This window comes from Chanodichthys erythropterus, chromosome 13 (assembly GCF_024489055.1).
Source record: "Chanodichthys erythropterus isolate Z2021 chromosome 13, ASM2448905v1, whole genome shotgun sequence".
In the NCBI taxonomy this organism is placed as follows: domain Eukaryota; kingdom Metazoa; phylum Chordata; class Actinopteri; order Cypriniformes; family Xenocyprididae; genus Chanodichthys; species Chanodichthys erythropterus.
Window position 1 is genome coordinate 45,237,038 of NC_090233.1, and position 17,459 is coordinate 45,254,496.

Here is a 17,459-nt window from a genome sequence, read left to right on the forward strand (position 1 = left end):
TCCCATGCAGAAGTCTTTCTTGTAAAAAAAAACCTGACGCGTACAAATTCTCATCACCCTTTACATGTAACAATAATTTCAATTCATGTTTTGCCTTTGTGGGGTAAATAAACCGTACATCTCAAATATGCCAACAGGGCATCTTGCTTTATTAATATTTATTATGAACATAAGAGCAGATCCCTTGAGCGTAGCTGACGTTTTGAAGTGATGCTTGAGGCAAGGCAAGGCAACTTTGTTTGTATAGCACATTTCATACACAATGTTAATTCAAAGTGCTTTACATAAAGAAGAAGAATAAAAATAAAACATAAGGAATAGAAATAACGGTAAAAACAGAGAATTTTGCTATCTGGATGAGCTAGGAAGTCTTAGGCAGTTTTTTGAGTGATCAAGAATATTCCAAATTACAAATAAGCTTTCCTTCAATTTTCATCCTCATTTTCATTCCTTGAAGCACCCCCTGTAGAGAACGTGTCACTTCCTACCTTATGCTTCCTCTCTTCCCCAGGGCTGACTAGTGGCTTATGACTATAGAGCACCCCCTAACGATAGGGTTTAATGTACCAGAAAAGGCTACTGGAACTAATGTGACAGTAAAACTTTTACAATTTTACTTTTATGTAACTAGATATTTTGAATTAGCCGTTTCAGCAAATTATGTTGACTGTGGATATGAAATATAGATTAAGAATGATTGTCATTATAATGTGAACCTTTGTTTATTTTCCAGACAGTGGCTTATATTGAGATCACCATTATTGATGACACAGTTGTGGAGTCCACAGAGACATTTATGGTCAAACTGGTTCGAGTCATCGGAGGTGCCAGGTTGGGGGACGAGACGTCTGTGGTAGTCAGCATCCCGGCCAATGATTCACCTTTTGGTCGGTTTGGGTTTGAGGAGCTAATGGTAAATTTACTAATAATATCTATGAATATTAGTCCAACATTAACATTTTTTGTCTTTGTCATGATATTTGCATGAACTTACATATTATAATTATATTTTTTTCTGAAATGCTCTCTGAATCCCTGGGGTATTACTGTAATAACTGCAAAGTAAATTTTATACTATATAATATATGTATATAATAATTTATATGTATATAAAGTAGGTTATTCTTTGTTTAATAAGATGTAACCTTGTACTTACACTGTGTGCAGAATTATTAGGCAATTAGATTTTCTGATCATATTTTTTTTTCAAGCACATTTTACCAATTCCAATCCACATCATGACATGAATATTGTTTTTAATCATTTATAAGTGATATACAATTTACCAATTGGATTGGAATTGGTAAAATGTGCTTGGAAAAAAAAAAAATGATCAGAAAATCAAATTGCCTAATAATTCTGCACACAGTGTAGTTTAACTTCTCTATTGTCACTACTGACAGAATAATAATTTGCTTGGATACTTTTGTTCCTTTTTTTATCAATGTCATAATCATCTTGATTGAAAAGATTTTTATCTTTTCTCAGGTCTCTGTGTCTGAGCCTCAGTTCCTAAATGACCCTGCTTCCATAGCTACACTGGCTGTTGTGCGTAGCTCAGGAGGCGAGGGAGTGGTGCATTTGATCTGGCTTCTGCAGGAAGAGGGCAGAAATGACCTAAGCCCTTACAATGGAACTTTCACTTTTAATGGGGTAGGTATGGCTGGTAAATATGAATATGAGTATTGCCTTTAATTAATTAAACAGCACTTTTACTTGTGCCACGGTGAGATACTCACAGTTGTTAAATGGTTTTATCATTAGACTGAGTCAAAGAAGACTCTGGTGATTCAGGCTTTGGCTGATGCCGTCCTGGAAGGAGAGGAGAGATTCACCATCCAGCTTCTTTCTCCAAAGAATGAGCCAGTAATTGATCCAGTTAGAGGTTTGACAATATATTACCATTATCAAGTATATATCATGTCTAAATTTTTGACAGGTAGTGTTCAAAGTCATAATTTACTTGCTTTTCTTTCCATCAGGTGTTGCTATAGTTGTTATTCAAGCTGATGTGGGTGCCCTGGGAACTGTAGGAATAGCTGATTCCAGCAGGAACATACTAATTGGTGAACCAAGAGACATTTACAATGGAACAGCTCTGGTCAGGTAAAATTCTTCTCCAACCAAAAGAGGTTACTGGTTATTTAATTTATGCATTATTAGTGTGACTAAACAGAAATGGCAAACAAAAATAGCAAAACAGATTTTCCAAACACCCCATCTGAAGACAGATTGTGCCCTATCAATTGCAGTCTTGTAAGAGGTCCAGGCATCTTTGGTGAGATTGAGGTCTTCTGGAACATCAGCGCAGCTGCAGATACAGAGTTTGAGAAGACCTCTGGCAAAGTTATTATGAAAGACCGCCAATCTGCTGCTACAATTCAACTGAAGGTAAAACTGCTGAGTAATATACACTACCATTCAAAAGTTTGTGGCCAGGAAGATTTTTTATGTTTTTGAAAGAAGTCTTTTATGCTCATCAATGCTGTATTTATTTGAACAAAAATGCAATGTAAACAGTAATATTGTGAAACATTACTGCCATTTAAAATAACTGTTTTTTATGTTAATATATTTTAAAATAACATTCATTTAAGCCAAGCTGAATTTTCAGCATCATTATTCCAGTCTTCACTGTCACTTCAGAAATCATTCTAATATGCTTATTTGGTGCTCAAGAAATGTGTTATTATTATCAATGTTGAAAACATTTTTTTGTGGAAAATTTTTTTTTTTTTTTTTTTTTTTTTCGTTTTTTTTTTTTTTCAGGATTCTTTGAATAGAACAAAAAAAAAAAAACATTTTTATGAAATATAAATCTTTTGTAACATTACAAACATCTTCACTGACACGTTTGATCTATTTAATGCATCCTTGTTGAATAAAAGTACTAATTTCTTTAAAAAAAATAAAATTAACTGACACTTACCTTTGAACAGTAGTATAGATACACTACTGGGGCCACTTTGTTCAGTCTTGATATTTAAATAACCTCCAGACATGTCAGAATACAATTACATATTAATTTTAAAGTATATTTTAAGTGCAGCATATCCCCCTGGTTCCCTGTCTTGAGTGAGCTTAACATTTCCCCTGTAAACTGTAAAAATGTAAACCATCTTGACACTCAAAGTAAAATTGATTCCTATTTCCTGTTTCTATAGGCACTAGATGATGAGATCCCGGAAGAAAGACGTGTATATCAGCTAAGACTGAGCTCTCTAACCCCGGGCTCAGAAATTAACCCTGACAGACAGCTTGCCACCATCACCATGGCTGCCAGTGACCTTCCCCATGGGCTCTTCTCCTTCTCTCAAGCCTCTTTGCGTGCCACTGAGGAGGACAGAGCTGTGAGACCCCTTACATGACATTACCACTGCTGAGATACAAACCACAATCAGGGGACTATGTGCTCCTGCCTGTTCCCCTTGACTGGGAAAGTCATTGAAAATGTTTTTAAACTTCCATAAAGCAATAGCCTAGCAACCATTGATCCAAAAAACACTGGAAAGTTTTCTTTATGAAAGACTCATGTTTTTAGTGCTTATTGAGCAGTTCAAAGGTAATTAAGATATCTGGGAAGCCATACAAAAAGGTAGTTTCTCCAACAGTGTCTTGTCTTTTACCAGGTAAATGTGACCATTGTTCGTTCAATGGGTCTGTTTGACAGTGTGTGGGTTAGTTACCACACGGAAGGCAGAACTGCAATCAGCGGACAAGATTTTGGACAGTCCTCTGGCAGGCTGCTATTCAGGCCTGGGGAGAGTTCAAAGGTCATCACACTGACTATACTTGATGATGACCTTCCAGAAGGACCAGAGGAGTTTTTCCTCAACATTACTCTAGTAGAGCTACTAAATGCCAGGTAGAGTTCAGCCTGCTATGTGAAACCCAAATCATGCAGTAGCTTGGAATAGTACTAGCTATATACTTTTATGTATGCTGAAAATCTATTTCTTTCCTCTTATTTTCAGTTCAATGGATTTTACAGTGAGAGAGTATGGCCTACAGATTGACCAGCCTCCAGCTATTGCCAATCTGTCCTCCCTCATGGTGATTATCCAGAAAAATGACAACGCTGAGGGGATTCTGGAGTTTGACCCCAAATATGTCAACATCACTGGTACTTTTATTCCTGTCTCTCTTTTTTTAAGCTGTTTTGTGATTTTTTTTTTTAATTACCTTTTTTATTGATGTGCTTATAAATTTACAGGTAAACTTCTGGCCATTATTTTCATGATATGGACATTAACGATAAATGGCCAATATTAAATCATTAATAATAATTAAAAAAATAATAATAATAAATAAAATTAATAGTTTTTAATGTTACAAGTGAATTTAGGCATCACTTTCGAGTACAGTATGAAAGACAGATGTTTATTTTGCTAAATAGTTTACTTTAAAATTGTCTCTTCATTTTAAAATGATTTTAACATCTAAAGAATTATGTTACACCTTTAAATAATCTTAATTACAATACATATTGATGTGTATGTGCTAGTGTTGTTATTGTTAACTAAACATATACTATAAATTATATAAATTAAAGCAAAATAGAAATATTTATAAAAAAAATCTGTGAGCAGCAATTAACAAAGTTCAAGCTCTTTAAGGCCTTTAAGCATGTACATAAAAAGGTATTATGTTTTATTTAGCAAGTCTGTAACCTCCTAGATCATGGACCATTTACAGCCAAAACAGGCAATTTACTATGGAAATGTTTTAAAGCTTTTTAACAGTTATCGAGGTTGAGCCAAAAACCTAGGATTAGTTTGTGAAAGTAAGTTTTTGAAATAATCTCCAATATTTAAAAAAACGATTCAATTGACAGCGGCCTAGATGCAAAGTTGCCAATTTGTTTCGAATTTCTCACAGACCTCTAGGGCCATGAGTCAAACAGATCCAGCGAGTTTTGTTCCGATCGGCCTCCTTTAACCTTGTCTAACAGCCGCTCTAAATTTATTGGTCGACGCTGGCCGTGTTTTTTGAGATATGTGAATGTCCTCATATACAATTGCGGCAACTTGGACAAAGACACCACATGCCATTTTTCAAGTCCATCGGACTAACTGTTGCGTAGCTATAGCCATTTTCATGTTTGTTTGTTTTTTTTTTCATTATATAGCATCAAGTGGCTAGTCGCTGCGTCCTTATTCTCGCGACCACAGACTGAGCCCATACATAGGTGTACAGAATTATCTCATTCTGTTCAAGAGGGATAGCCATTTTAGTAAAAGTGGCCATGCCCACTTTGAACGTTTTGGAATCCCGTTGCAGGTGTGAATTCAAATTCAAAAAACCTAGGGCTTGTTCGTAAAAGTAGGTTTCTCAAAAAATTACCCAAAAATTTCACCAGGGTGACAATCAAATCTGAGACATGTATCTTGTTCTTCTTGACCCAGGGATTCCAACGATATATGACACTTGAGTCTGCAAGAATCGACGAGCAGTTTAAGCCGAGGACACACTTAACGATTGTAAGGCCGATTATGAATGTAAATTGATACTTATGACTGATTGCTCTCAAACGCGTCCAGTCAGAATCAGTTGCGTTCAGTCTGCGTTTACAGTCGGTGTTCAAATCTTGTGTGAAAGTATTTAAATCTGCTTCAGTCACAGGAAACAAATCGCTGTGTGTTGAGTTCAGTCTTAGAATGTTTTAGCTAGTCGTTAAATGTGTGCCGGGCTTTAGGAGTTATGAACCATTACATACTTTTGACCGCTGTAGCGCCACCATTAGGCTGATTGGGGCGAGCCTTGTTGACGTTGTAGACGGTGTGGATACATCCCTCAAAGTTTTCAAGATCACTTTTGTTGGAGACTGCTTATCCTTGGAATTTTTAACAATTACAGTAAGGTTTCAGTGCTATGTGCTTGAACACCTAATGACAAAACTTTAACCTTTAAAAAAAATAATAATAATTTAGCCAAAATTAAAATGAATTAATGAATACTGTAATAGTATATAAATAATATCAAATTACACTGGTATGCAAATGTGTATGATACACACAAATATTTGTTGTCAGTCTTTCCAATTGTTTCCAATTGTCACAGTTGAGGAAGATGTAGGAATTCTGTCCATCCCTGTACTGAGGCGTATTGGATCCTATGGCCAGGTCACAGCAGAGTTTATCTCCAAAGGTTTGACCGCTCAACCTGATTCAGATTACATTCTGCTCAATGGCTCCATCACCTTTCAGCATGGCCAAACCATCAGATATATCAATGTCTCCATCGTGGACGACACAGAGAGGTAAGGATGGGGTTATTAACTTTCATTGGTATTTGTGCTTTCATTGGATTGGTTAAAAATTGTATTATCAATGAGTGTATGTTTTGGGAACTTTTTTTTTTTTTTCTTCCCACAGTGAATTTAATGAGATATTTGAGATGCAACTCACTGGTGCCACAGGAGGTGCCATACTTGGAGCTCAACTAATTGCACGAGTTACAATTGCCAAAAGTGACTCGCCAAATGGTGTGGTACGATTCATCAACCAAAGCGCCATCACCATTCCAAACCCCAACAGTACCCTCAGACTGACCCTGTTTGTAGAGAGAGCAGACGGGCTGCTGGGAAATGCCACGGTGAGCCCCGTCTAGACTATGATGACCTCAAACTTCTGATGCCATATCCATAAAATATCTGTTTTTTATATGCGGGGAAGCACTTGAAGGACAGACAGACCCTGAACTGGTTGTTTCTATTGATTTGTATGTAATTTATATTGTGGTAAATGAGGATAGTAGAATATTTTGGTGGATCAATACTCTGAACATGTTTTTTATGTTAATTTGTGTTACTTTAATGTAGATTTTTTTGTGTAAAACCTTCACAGACAAAAGATTTTTTAAGAGTTAAACAGTGCAATTTAATTAAATTTAATGAAAATATGTGACAAGTCTCAAAACAGTATTTTACAATATTTAGTAGGCAAGATTTTTTTTATGATATTTACATGCTTTCTGTACTGTTTTAAAGGAATCACCACATATTCAAAGGGTTCCTCTGATATGTGCTTGTTTTATTTCTATTCTTCAGGTATTATGGCAGATTTTAGGTCCAAACTCAAATGAGGTTTTACCATTAGTAAACACAGACATTGGTGAGCCAGTGAACGGGACATTCAGTTTCAGAGATGGGGAAGGGGGTGTGCAGATCATTGAGCTGAAGATCCTGCCTCACGGTGAGGTGGAGGTCACAGAGAAATTTATTGTCCTGCTTAGTATCCTCTCTGGAGAGATGGGCATTGACCCCAGAGCTGGATCTGTCACACTCACGGTACGTCCTACTCAGCACCCAAGAGTGATAACCTTTAAAAAAAAAAAAAAAAACAGAGGATAAAACTGTAAAAACAGCAATTTTAGCAATTGTGTATAATGTGTTCATTTTCCAGATTGAGAAGTTTGGAGACCCCAATGGCATAGTACAGTTCACAGAACAGGACCTGAAAGAGCGCATTTACAGTGAGCCTTCTGACAGCGAAGGGCCGCTCAAAATATCACTCCTTATCACACGTAGAGAGGGTGTTATGGGAAACATCACAGTAAGAAAAAAAAAATTATATATATATATATATAATATATATATATGTGTGTATATATATATATATATATATATATATATATATATATATATATATAAGCATAACATAAAGCATAATATATACAAACACTACCATTTAAAAGTTTGGGGTCGTTTTTTTTTTTTTTTTTACCATCTGTAACACTGGGTTAGAGGTAGAGCTGGATCCATAGGCAAAAAAATTTAATAACAAAATAAACGTAATAGCAAAACCACAACATCACCAAACGTACATCTGTGTAGGACAATACTCGACAAGGAACACTGGGATTCAATGTGTTTTAAATACTAGAGGGGTAATAGGAAAGCAAGACAGACCTGCAAATGATCACAGAACTAATCAGCTAGAAAAACTACAACGGACAATAATGGCACACAGGACAGAAAACAGGAACAGAAACAAGGTAAAATAAAAGTCCAATTAACAAAACAGATGAAACACAAAGCCAGGAAATATGTAACACCATCACAGGAATAAATTACATCAAATATATTAAAATAGAAAACAGTTACTTTAAATTGTGTTAATATTTCACAATATTACAGTTTTTCTGAATTTTCGAACAAATAAATGCAGCTTTAGTGAGCATAAGAGACTTCTTTCAAAAACATTTTAAAAATCTCTCCAACCCCAAACTTTTGAACAGAAGTGTAGTAGTATTGTAATTGTTTATGTATTATTCTATATAAATGTTAATAGAATGATTTCAAGCCCCATAATTGTTTGTTCCCCCAGGTTTTCTGGGAAATCCTCAGTGATGCAGACACATCAGGAGACTTTGCTGCCCTGCAGGGTTCTGTCACTATCCTGGCAGGACAGCGTGTGACAGAAATAGTCCTCACCCTGCTCCCCGACTCTGTGCCTGAGTTGGAGGAAACGTACGTCCTCCATCTAATCTCTGTGGAGGGTGGCGCGGAGTTGGATAAAAACCGCAGCAGTACCCGTTTAAAAGTCCGCGCCAATGACGAACCCCACGGGGTGTTTGTCCTTTATTCTCAAAACCAGTCAGTGGTTGTTAACGTGGCGGACCGAAGTAGACAACTCATTATCAGTGTTAATAGGCTGGCAGGGGCATTTGGCAATGCCAGTGTGGGATACAGAATCAGATTTACCACGCCTGGGCAGAGTTTTACAGAGGACACGCTTACTGGGAACATACTGGTGAAGGACGGAGAACGAGAGGCCAGCGTTAGAGTGCCATTTAGTAGCCAGGTGTGTGATTTGTTGTCTTTATTGAATTTGGTATAAGATTTTAAATGACTTTGTCAACCTTAATAAGGTCTATATTGATGTTTGGAATGTGTCCACTACAGGTGTTCTTTGTGACAGGCTTTAACTTCAGTGTTGAGCTGACGGATGTGACTCTAATTGGTCCCCTGCTCAGTTCACCTCCCAGAATTCAACTGGAATCAAAGCTGGCTGTTGTTTCTGTTCCTGAAGTGGCAGCTAATGCTGAGGTTGAATATGGCATAAAACACTGTTCTAATATTACCACCAAATGACACACAACTAATTAAAGGCACAATATGTAGGATTGTTGTATTCAGATATCCAAAAACCACTAGAACAGGGTTATATATGCCACTAGAACAGAGTTTTATATGTTTTGTTGACTTGTGTACTTACATTATCCCAGATGTTTCCAAGAATGTTAAAAAAAAGTAATTTTACATAGGACACAGACCATGCGGCGCATCGCCTATCAATGACATCATACCTGCGTTACCCTCGATTTCCTGTTTTATTCTATAATAACCATGGAAACACCTTATATATTTTATTAGATAAAGGAACAACTGTTTGGATATATTTATAGACATAAAACATCATTTTTATCAAATGTTCTCATCATCTAAATCTCGTTTTCTTGATTTACTGCGAGTACCATGTTTTACCATGACTAATATCGATCTATCTTACTGCAGTGTGCAACTAGTGTCTCATAGTAGCTGCCGAGCGAACAGCCCCGCTCTGCTTCATACTACATTAACATTAATAATCAAATCCATGAACATGATTTCTGCCCGAGTCCCGTCCCGATTCTTTTCCACCGGCTGTGAGGTGAAGACAATATCTCCCAAAAATCTGCGCTCAATCTCTGTGTCATCAGGCTACACCTTTGTTTTGAATAGGCAACCTCTAGTGGAGAAAAACTACATAGTGTGCCTTTAATAAGCTGGATTGGTGGTTTGCCAATATTGTCTTATCCAGATATTACATCAGTTGTAGTTGTGGCTATATAATGTATATATACTGTTTTGGTGTCTGCAGTGATACCACTTAAAAGCTATAAAAAATAAATAATTAAAACATGGTATGGTCATGTTAAATTTTTTTACAGTGTTTTAAAGAAAAAATACTGAAGAAATTAGTATATATTAAACTAAGAAAATAAGCATACATTAAAACTAGTACAATTAATACTACCCTACTTTTTCACATTATAATAGCAAAAAAATGTGGATTATGAAAATAATGCCATAATGCAAAATCTTTTAATGCATCATTATAGTAGACATAATCTAATGTAAATTATTTATCACTGTTTGTCTCTAATGCTTTGTACTTAAACTCAATCTTTTTGCTATTCCTCTTCCTGTGCTGTAGGTTGGATTTGCCTCTTTGGCACTTCGTGTCTCAGATATAGAGAGTGGCCAGTGTGAGGCGCTGGTGACACGAACAGGCTTATATGGGAACGTAACCGTCCAATGGAGATCTGGGTTCCCTCCTGGCCAAACTCCACCAGGCTACCAGCCAGGAGACATTTCACCAATATCAGGTTTGCCTTAGAGAGAGAAATGACTTATATATATATGTATGTATGTATATATATATATATATATATATATATATATATATATATAAATCCAGAAATTATGTACTAACACAATATTAGTCTGAATCTCTCTTTTTCTCTTTATCTGAAGGCATGGTAATGCTTGCCCATGGTCAGAGGAGTGAAGTGATCTCTCTTAGTGCTGTTAATAACATGTCAGTTGTTTCAGCACATGCCATTTACCTGACCTCTGTAGAGTCGGAGTCACCTGGTGGAGCCCGTCTCAGGTAAAAAACAAAAAAACAAAATCCCCTTTCTCTTAATTCTCGTTGGTATCTGGATGGTTTGATGTATATGTTGTGTGTTTAGGATTGGTTACACAGTAGCTGAGGTGGAGCCATTAGGATTGTATCAGTTTCATCCTGATTCTCGGCAGCTGGTAATTGAGGAGGACGTGCAGACCATCACCCTCTACGTCCAGCGCCTCTACGGCTTTCGCAGCAACCGCTCCAGCATCTCCTACAAGACATGGCCTGGCACTGCCCAACCCGATAAGGACTTTGCACCGGTAGCAGACGGGCAGCTTCTGTTTGATTCCCGCCAAACATCAGCTGCCATTCGACTGTCCATTCTAGATGATTCCGTAACTGAACCAGATGAGAATTTTTATGTGAACTTAACCAGCGTGCGTGTTCTCAGCACCAGTTTGCCTTCAGTCACAGCTCAGCCTCGCATTGTGTCTCAGTATAGTGTTGCTACAGTTACCATTCGTGGTAACGATGTTGTTAGTGGATTTCTGAGCATAGGACCAGCGATAATAAGTATTTCTGAAGACAGTCAGGAAGGTGCGCCCCAACAGAAGCTTGCCTTAAGAGTACGTAGGTCGGTAGGGTTTACAGGAGTGGTGAGTGCCAAAATCAGGGCTTATTCAGGACTCAGAACCCCAGAAGGGGATGTAGCCCAGTTTCATGAGGAGCATAATGGCACATGGGCCTTGGAGGGGGAGGACTTTGCCTTGGAGACCCAAACTGTCACGTTGTTGGAGGGACAGAACGAAGTGGAGGTCAGTGTCCTCATACTGAATGATCAGGAGCCTGAGGGGCAGGAGGCCTTCTTTATCTACCTCAGCGAGGCAGAAGGTGGAGCACAGATTGTTAGTGTGCCAGATGAACTGGGGTTCACTTCCTTTGCCAAAATCATTATTCTGGGTAAGAACCTTACTGTCATTACAGATTTTTTTTTTTTTTTTCTGCCTTAGTGTTATTTACTTTTCCTGCCAAAAGTTTCACTGACTCCACCACCAAACGTATAAACTTATTTTTTTAGAATTTATGTATGCGTGTGAAGAAAAAAAACAAAAACAAAACAAAACAAAAAAATTATATATTGTGCAAAATGGATAATTTTAAGTTTGTTCTAATTGATGCTTTTTAAATAAGTCATTCTTTCAGATTTTACAAAGCCTTGTCTATTTTAGCAGGCTAGGTAATGTTACTTTGGTTCCTATTTAAATCAGCCAAATACACAATAACATTTTTCAGTACATCATTGGAAACTGTATATATTTGAAAGGAAACGCATGTACAGTACATGATCAAGAAACGTTATAGATAAACATAATATGTAGCGACTGCAGCACTGGCCCGATGAGCAAGCGATTGATACCTTAAACTGGCCATACTTATTGGTGAGCCCTTGATTTTTATATTTTTCCTTTAATACTGTACATTACTGTTAAAAATTTTTGGGACTGTAAAATCTTTTATTATTCTTTTTATTTTATTTTTTTTTATGTTTAAAGGTATAGTACCAAGTCTGCATTTATTTGATCAAAAATACAGTAATATTGTGAAATATTATTACAATTTAAATCAACTTTAATATATTTTAAAAGGTCATTTTTCCTGTGATGGCAAAGCTGAATTTTCAGCATCATTACTCCAGTCTTCAGTATCACATGATCCTTCAGAAATCATTCTAATATGCTGATTTGCTGCTCTAGAAATATGTCTTATTATTATTAATGTTGAAAACAGTTGTGATGATTGATATGTTTGTGGAAATCGTGAGTTTTTTCAAAATTCTTTGATGAATAGACAATACAAACAAATCTTTTATTATGTTGTAAATGTTTGTACTGACAATTTAATGCATCCTTGCTGAAAAACAGTATTTTCTTAAAAAAAAAAAAAAGAAAGAAAGAAAGAAAGAAAGAAAAAAGACTTTTGAATGGTAGTGTATATTTGAGCTCAGCTACTAGTGTTTCTCTGCTACAGGGAGTGACCTTCAGAATGGTATAGTTGGCTTCAGTTTGAGCTCTCAGTCGGGTCAGATCTTGGATGAAGACTCAGTGAACAGGACAGCAACACTCTTTCTGCAAAGACAGGAAAACAGGTATCATCGATGTTTAAGATTATATTGTGTTTTCAATACTGCAAATCAGTGTTAATCAGTATCTATGCATGCAAAAAAATCCCCATGTTTCCAGAGCATTTGAAGATGTGTTGGTGTTTTGGCGGGTCACATTCAGCACTACAATTCACTCAGTGGTCAGTCATGGAGTGAATCTGACCAGAGAGCTGCAGCAGACCTCAGGCACATCTGTCTGCAGGAAAGGAGAAGTTATCTGTGCCCTCAGGCTGGAAGTCCGGCCAGACAAGGTATATTTAAATCATATTATACTGCTGCACATTTTTAGAAGTGTCTCTTACCAGACCTTGGCATGACATTTTTCAGATTTTGTTTTGTTTTGTGTTTTGTTTTGTTTTTATCCTTTGTTTTGTTTTTATCCTTTGTTTTGTTTTTATCCTTTGTTTTGTTTTTGGTTGTGGTTTTGTTTTTGTTTTTTTTTTGTTTTTGTTTTTTTCCTGTTTTATTTTGATTTTTCTTATTCAGAACTTCCTGTCCATTTTGAATATGCTTGTTTTTATGTGGCACTTAAGAGGATTCCACCTTAACAGCTTCTCTGATCACGTTTGGTCTGTGTTCTGCAGGACCCAGAGTATGAGGTGTGGTTTCTGGTGGAGGTCTATAAAGTGGGGGAGGGTGCCACCATAAACCAAACTGCCCGTTTTGCCAATGTCACCATGCTAGAGAGTGATGACCCACGGGGGCTGGTGTACTTTGCACAAGGCTCCAGACTACCTGTGGTCACCCTCAAAGCCACAAGCGTCAGTCTTCAGGTCTACAGGGATGCCAGTACAGCATCAGCTATATCTGTGAAGTACCGCATACAGGTGAGATTCATTTTGGCAGCTTCTCTTAAAATACCAATAAATATTTGTTACAACCCCTGGCTCTAAGGGAAGCAACAAAAAGGGCACACAGGACCATAATTAAGTCAAGAAGGAAAAAGCTTAATTAAATCAAATTAATTCTCAAAAATAAGAAAAAAAATTTCTGTAACCATCAGTTTAATCAGTGCGTAAAGCAAGGTGTCTGAATGAATCTGTAATGTGATGTTGAAAGATGTAAAAACAAAACAACATGGGGATCAAAGCAAAAGCAAAACCCAAATAACAAAACAAAGACAGAACCAAACAAAGCTTCCAAAACCCAAGTTCCCATCCTAGCACTGCCAACAGTCTCTTTTTAAAGAAACGCCACAGCAGCAACCGCAGGTGCACCCAATGAACCGCCGATCAAGTTGAGTCCTGGGCAGGGCAACCAATTAACCCGTCCCGAACGACAGTGCCGGGATCGTCACATATGCAATAAGCACAATAACATGCAGGATCTAGAGGCAAAGACATAGAGAATGCATATACAGTACTTCATTGATTTTGTGTGTTCAACCAAAATATAACATTACAAACTCGTATGCTGTGTTACTTGTTACACTTGTTTTTTTGCTGAAAATTCAGTTCTCTTACTAATTGCTCGTTGGCTGTAATCAAAGTGCAGCTACATGTCCAACTACCCAGGCTATGCCCCTCTCTGACCCTATTACATAATGTGACCTCATTAGTGATGAGAGGCCTGAGATGATGTCAAATTCATGAGCTAAGATGATGAATGTAGAGAAGATAAGAGCTCTGAGCAATTAGGCCACTGAGTTCCCAGAAGATACTTCAAAGGCAATATATATGGTTGCATAGTGGATCTGGAAAAGTAGGATTTGACATGTCGAATATAGTTTTACGCCCAAAATACATCAGTCTGTGGGAATGCTTTCTCATGCCAGCTTTTTTGCTCTTTTTGTCCATCTGGCACACCCTTTCCTTTCCTCCATTTTTCAGTTTTTATTGCCTACTGTTTCACATTTAGGCACAAGGAAATGCTTTTATGTTAAATACTCTAAAGGAAAAAACAACATGTAATCATATCTCTGCAGATTTAAAATTTAAAAAGTTTTTAATCGCCACCTCTGTCAACCTCTGCCCATGTGTCCAGCTAATTTAAAGGTTCTCAGAAAAGTGATTATTAATGTATTCATTGTGTAATGTGTGTCATCTACTCTCACAGGAGCTTCAGAAAGCAGAATCTATTGGACCCAATCTGATTTGGCCTGCCGTGGCAGGACAGGACTTCGTCATGGCGCAGGGCACCCTGACTTTTGAGATTGGACAAAGAAGTGCCGGTCTGGACGTGGCCCTTACGCCAAGCACCGGTTCCTCCAACCCAACACCCAAGCGGTTTCGCGTGGTTCTTTCTGATGCCACCGGTGGTGCACGGGTTCACCCAGAATTTGGGCTGGCTAATGTCACCCTGGTTTCGGACTCGGAGGCTCAGGCAATATGGGCCCTGCTGGACCAGTTACATCAGCCTCTGGATGACACCATCATCAATCGGGTTCTGCAGGGACTTATCAATAAAGTTAGTAAGGACATCACTCCAGAGCAGCTAACAGCAGTGTTAGATGCACTAAGCAAGGTAAGCATATGAGGGAAGTGTGTGTGTTTCACCTAAACCTTAAGGGTCAAAATTTCAGAAAAAAAAAAAAAAGGCTTCAAAAATATAGCTATATATAATTCAGCTTTACCATCAAAGGCATACATTATACATTACAATACATTACAAATATATTAAATTAGAAAACAGCTATTCTACATTGTAATAATGTTTCAGAATTTTACTGTTTTAACTGTATTTTAATCAAATAAATGCAGCTTTGGTGAGCATAAGAAACTTCTCTCAAAAACATAAAATCTTACAGACCAAAAACTTTTGAACAATAGTGTATAGATGTATACAATGAATTATAAACATGTTTATCTGGATTTAGAGATGTGAGAATTATCATCTTATCAAGTCAGCTGGATCTTGAGAATTTATTTTTTTTTTTTTTAATACGGCAGTTCAGGAAATCCAGCTGGACTGCTTTCGGTCTAAAGAACAATGCGGGGCCACATATTGGCCCCCAGAGATCAATTAAGACAGCTTTCACAATGCTTTTTGTTCCTTAGTTCATAGTTCATAGAAATCTTGGGAGTGCAATGCTTGTATGTGCAGCCACATGGCTCCGCTGTGTAAAACAATCTCTATTCTTGGCAACAAGGCTTTGTCTTTCAGGTAATCTGTATTATTTAATTACTGGGAAAAACATTTGTACATTTAAGCAGTTGGTTTGCTTGAAGTTCTCTATTCACATTAAATGTTGTGTTGGATAACTAAAATTAAAATTATTTTGTCTGTCTAATGATAAAATAAGCAATAAAATCCCATTCTGAATTAAGCAATCGACAAGAATATCCTAACAACCTCCCAGAATACCCTAGCATTTGATTTTTAAAAATGCATTGTTGCATTTTATTGAATGTAAAGTTAATGTAAAGTATATAAATGATCTTAAAGTTTTCAAACTTTTTAATTATCCAAACCTCACTTCACAGATTCTAAATGACGCTGAGCAGACTCCTCTAAAAGAAAGCAGCCGCGGCTTGACCTATGACCTCCTGTGTGCCATGGCAAACCCCAGCAGAGCGGACACTCGAGGACTGAGCCAGCTCGCTGAAGTGGCAGAGCGTTTTGCCTTCAGCCTACTCACGGACACTGAGTGTGGGACAAAGGAAAAGAGGTTAGATCTATTTATTGCCATTTAATAGGCTTTTTTCTGTTTGTTTTTACCTGAGCTCATTGTTGTATGCATTGATTTCCTCTATACTCCATTCAGAGGCACAACCATACTGGATACTTGCCCGTATTTCACCATAGCTGCTCACCACTGGTACCCCACTCAGATCAACGGCCACACATTTACAGGCAAAAACACAGACACGTTCACTCTGCCTGAGACCCTGCTGGAGGTGCCAGCCCTTCCTGCCGACAGCATGGCCCCATCCGCTTGCCGTAAAGTGCACTTCACAGAATACAGTACTGAGCACTGGTTCCTCACCAACACAAAAGCCAGCGCATTAAATGACAAGGTGAAAGAGTGTTTCACTGTATCCCTGAATACATCAACACTGTATTATTTTTGTATTTGTTTGATTAAACAAAAGTGAATGTAGCTTTTGACAGGTAGGCTCAAGCAAGTGTCCAGCAGATGACACTGTTGAGTTGGAAATTTTAAGTTGTCTCCCTTTCTTTTTCAATGTGTCATAATGATTTTAGACGGTTTGTGTGCCTTTACAAATCATCTATGTGGTTTCCTTATAGATATAACATTTATAGTGATTATAGAGATTTTATTTGCACTAGGAACTGAATACAACTCTCAGTTTTTTTATAGGTAATCCATTTTGAATAATCTATATGTATGTTTGTTGCAGGTTTTCTCAGTCAGTCTTCATGGCAGAGGCTCTAAACCTCTCGCTGATGGTCAAGAGGTTATTTACCGCATACACACTCCAGATCGACGTGGAAAACCTCGCCAATCTCTGTGCCTGCTTTGGAATCAGGCTGCCGAGAGGTAATTAAGAGACATAAATACATACATATAGTTATAATTTAGTGCTGCCTGACACAAAAAGTTAAAAGCCCTTTTAATATTTACAAACGTGCGACACACATCACATACAGCAATGATACATAAACCACCTCTTCATCCATACTTGAAAACACATTAGATGCCTATTTACTAAGAAATTCCTCATCCAAATGAACTTGACAGACCATCTGGCAGTAAAGCTCTGACCTTGTCCATGTATTTC

The 17,459-nt window shown here is 37.4% G+C and overlaps 1 protein-coding gene across 1 annotated transcript in view; it reads left to right on the top strand.

Annotated features, from left to right (window-relative positions):
* The window catches only part of adgrv1 (adhesion G protein-coupled receptor V1), a 160,220-nt gene that overhangs the window by 74,906 nt on the left and 67,855 nt on the right, over window positions 1-17,459 (top strand). Inside the window, exons 58-81 of the mRNA XM_067406079.1 lie at window positions 734-913; window positions 1,489-1,653; window positions 1,765-1,885; window positions 1,983-2,106; window positions 2,253-2,391; window positions 3,165-3,350; window positions 3,630-3,865; window positions 3,975-4,123; window positions 6,061-6,259; window positions 6,375-6,594; window positions 7,049-7,288; window positions 7,404-7,553; window positions 8,328-8,804; window positions 8,906-9,049; window positions 10,200-10,371; window positions 10,520-10,655; window positions 10,738-11,576; window positions 12,645-12,762; window positions 12,857-13,028; window positions 13,362-13,604; window positions 14,833-15,240; window positions 16,200-16,384; window positions 16,481-16,733; window positions 17,079-17,218. Of these exons, the coding sequence (XP_067262180.1) occupies window positions 734-913; window positions 1,489-1,653; window positions 1,765-1,885; window positions 1,983-2,106; window positions 2,253-2,391; window positions 3,165-3,350; window positions 3,630-3,865; window positions 3,975-4,123; window positions 6,061-6,259; window positions 6,375-6,594; window positions 7,049-7,288; window positions 7,404-7,553; window positions 8,328-8,804; window positions 8,906-9,049; window positions 10,200-10,371; window positions 10,520-10,655; window positions 10,738-11,576; window positions 12,645-12,762; window positions 12,857-13,028; window positions 13,362-13,604; window positions 14,833-15,240; window positions 16,200-16,384; window positions 16,481-16,733; window positions 17,079-17,218 (5,396 nt within the window). The remainder of the gene's footprint in view (window positions 1-733; window positions 914-1,488; window positions 1,654-1,764; window positions 1,886-1,982; window positions 2,107-2,252; window positions 2,392-3,164; window positions 3,351-3,629; window positions 3,866-3,974; window positions 4,124-6,060; window positions 6,260-6,374; window positions 6,595-7,048; window positions 7,289-7,403; window positions 7,554-8,327; window positions 8,805-8,905; window positions 9,050-10,199; window positions 10,372-10,519; window positions 10,656-10,737; window positions 11,577-12,644; window positions 12,763-12,856; window positions 13,029-13,361; window positions 13,605-14,832; window positions 15,241-16,199; window positions 16,385-16,480; window positions 16,734-17,078; window positions 17,219-17,459) is intronic.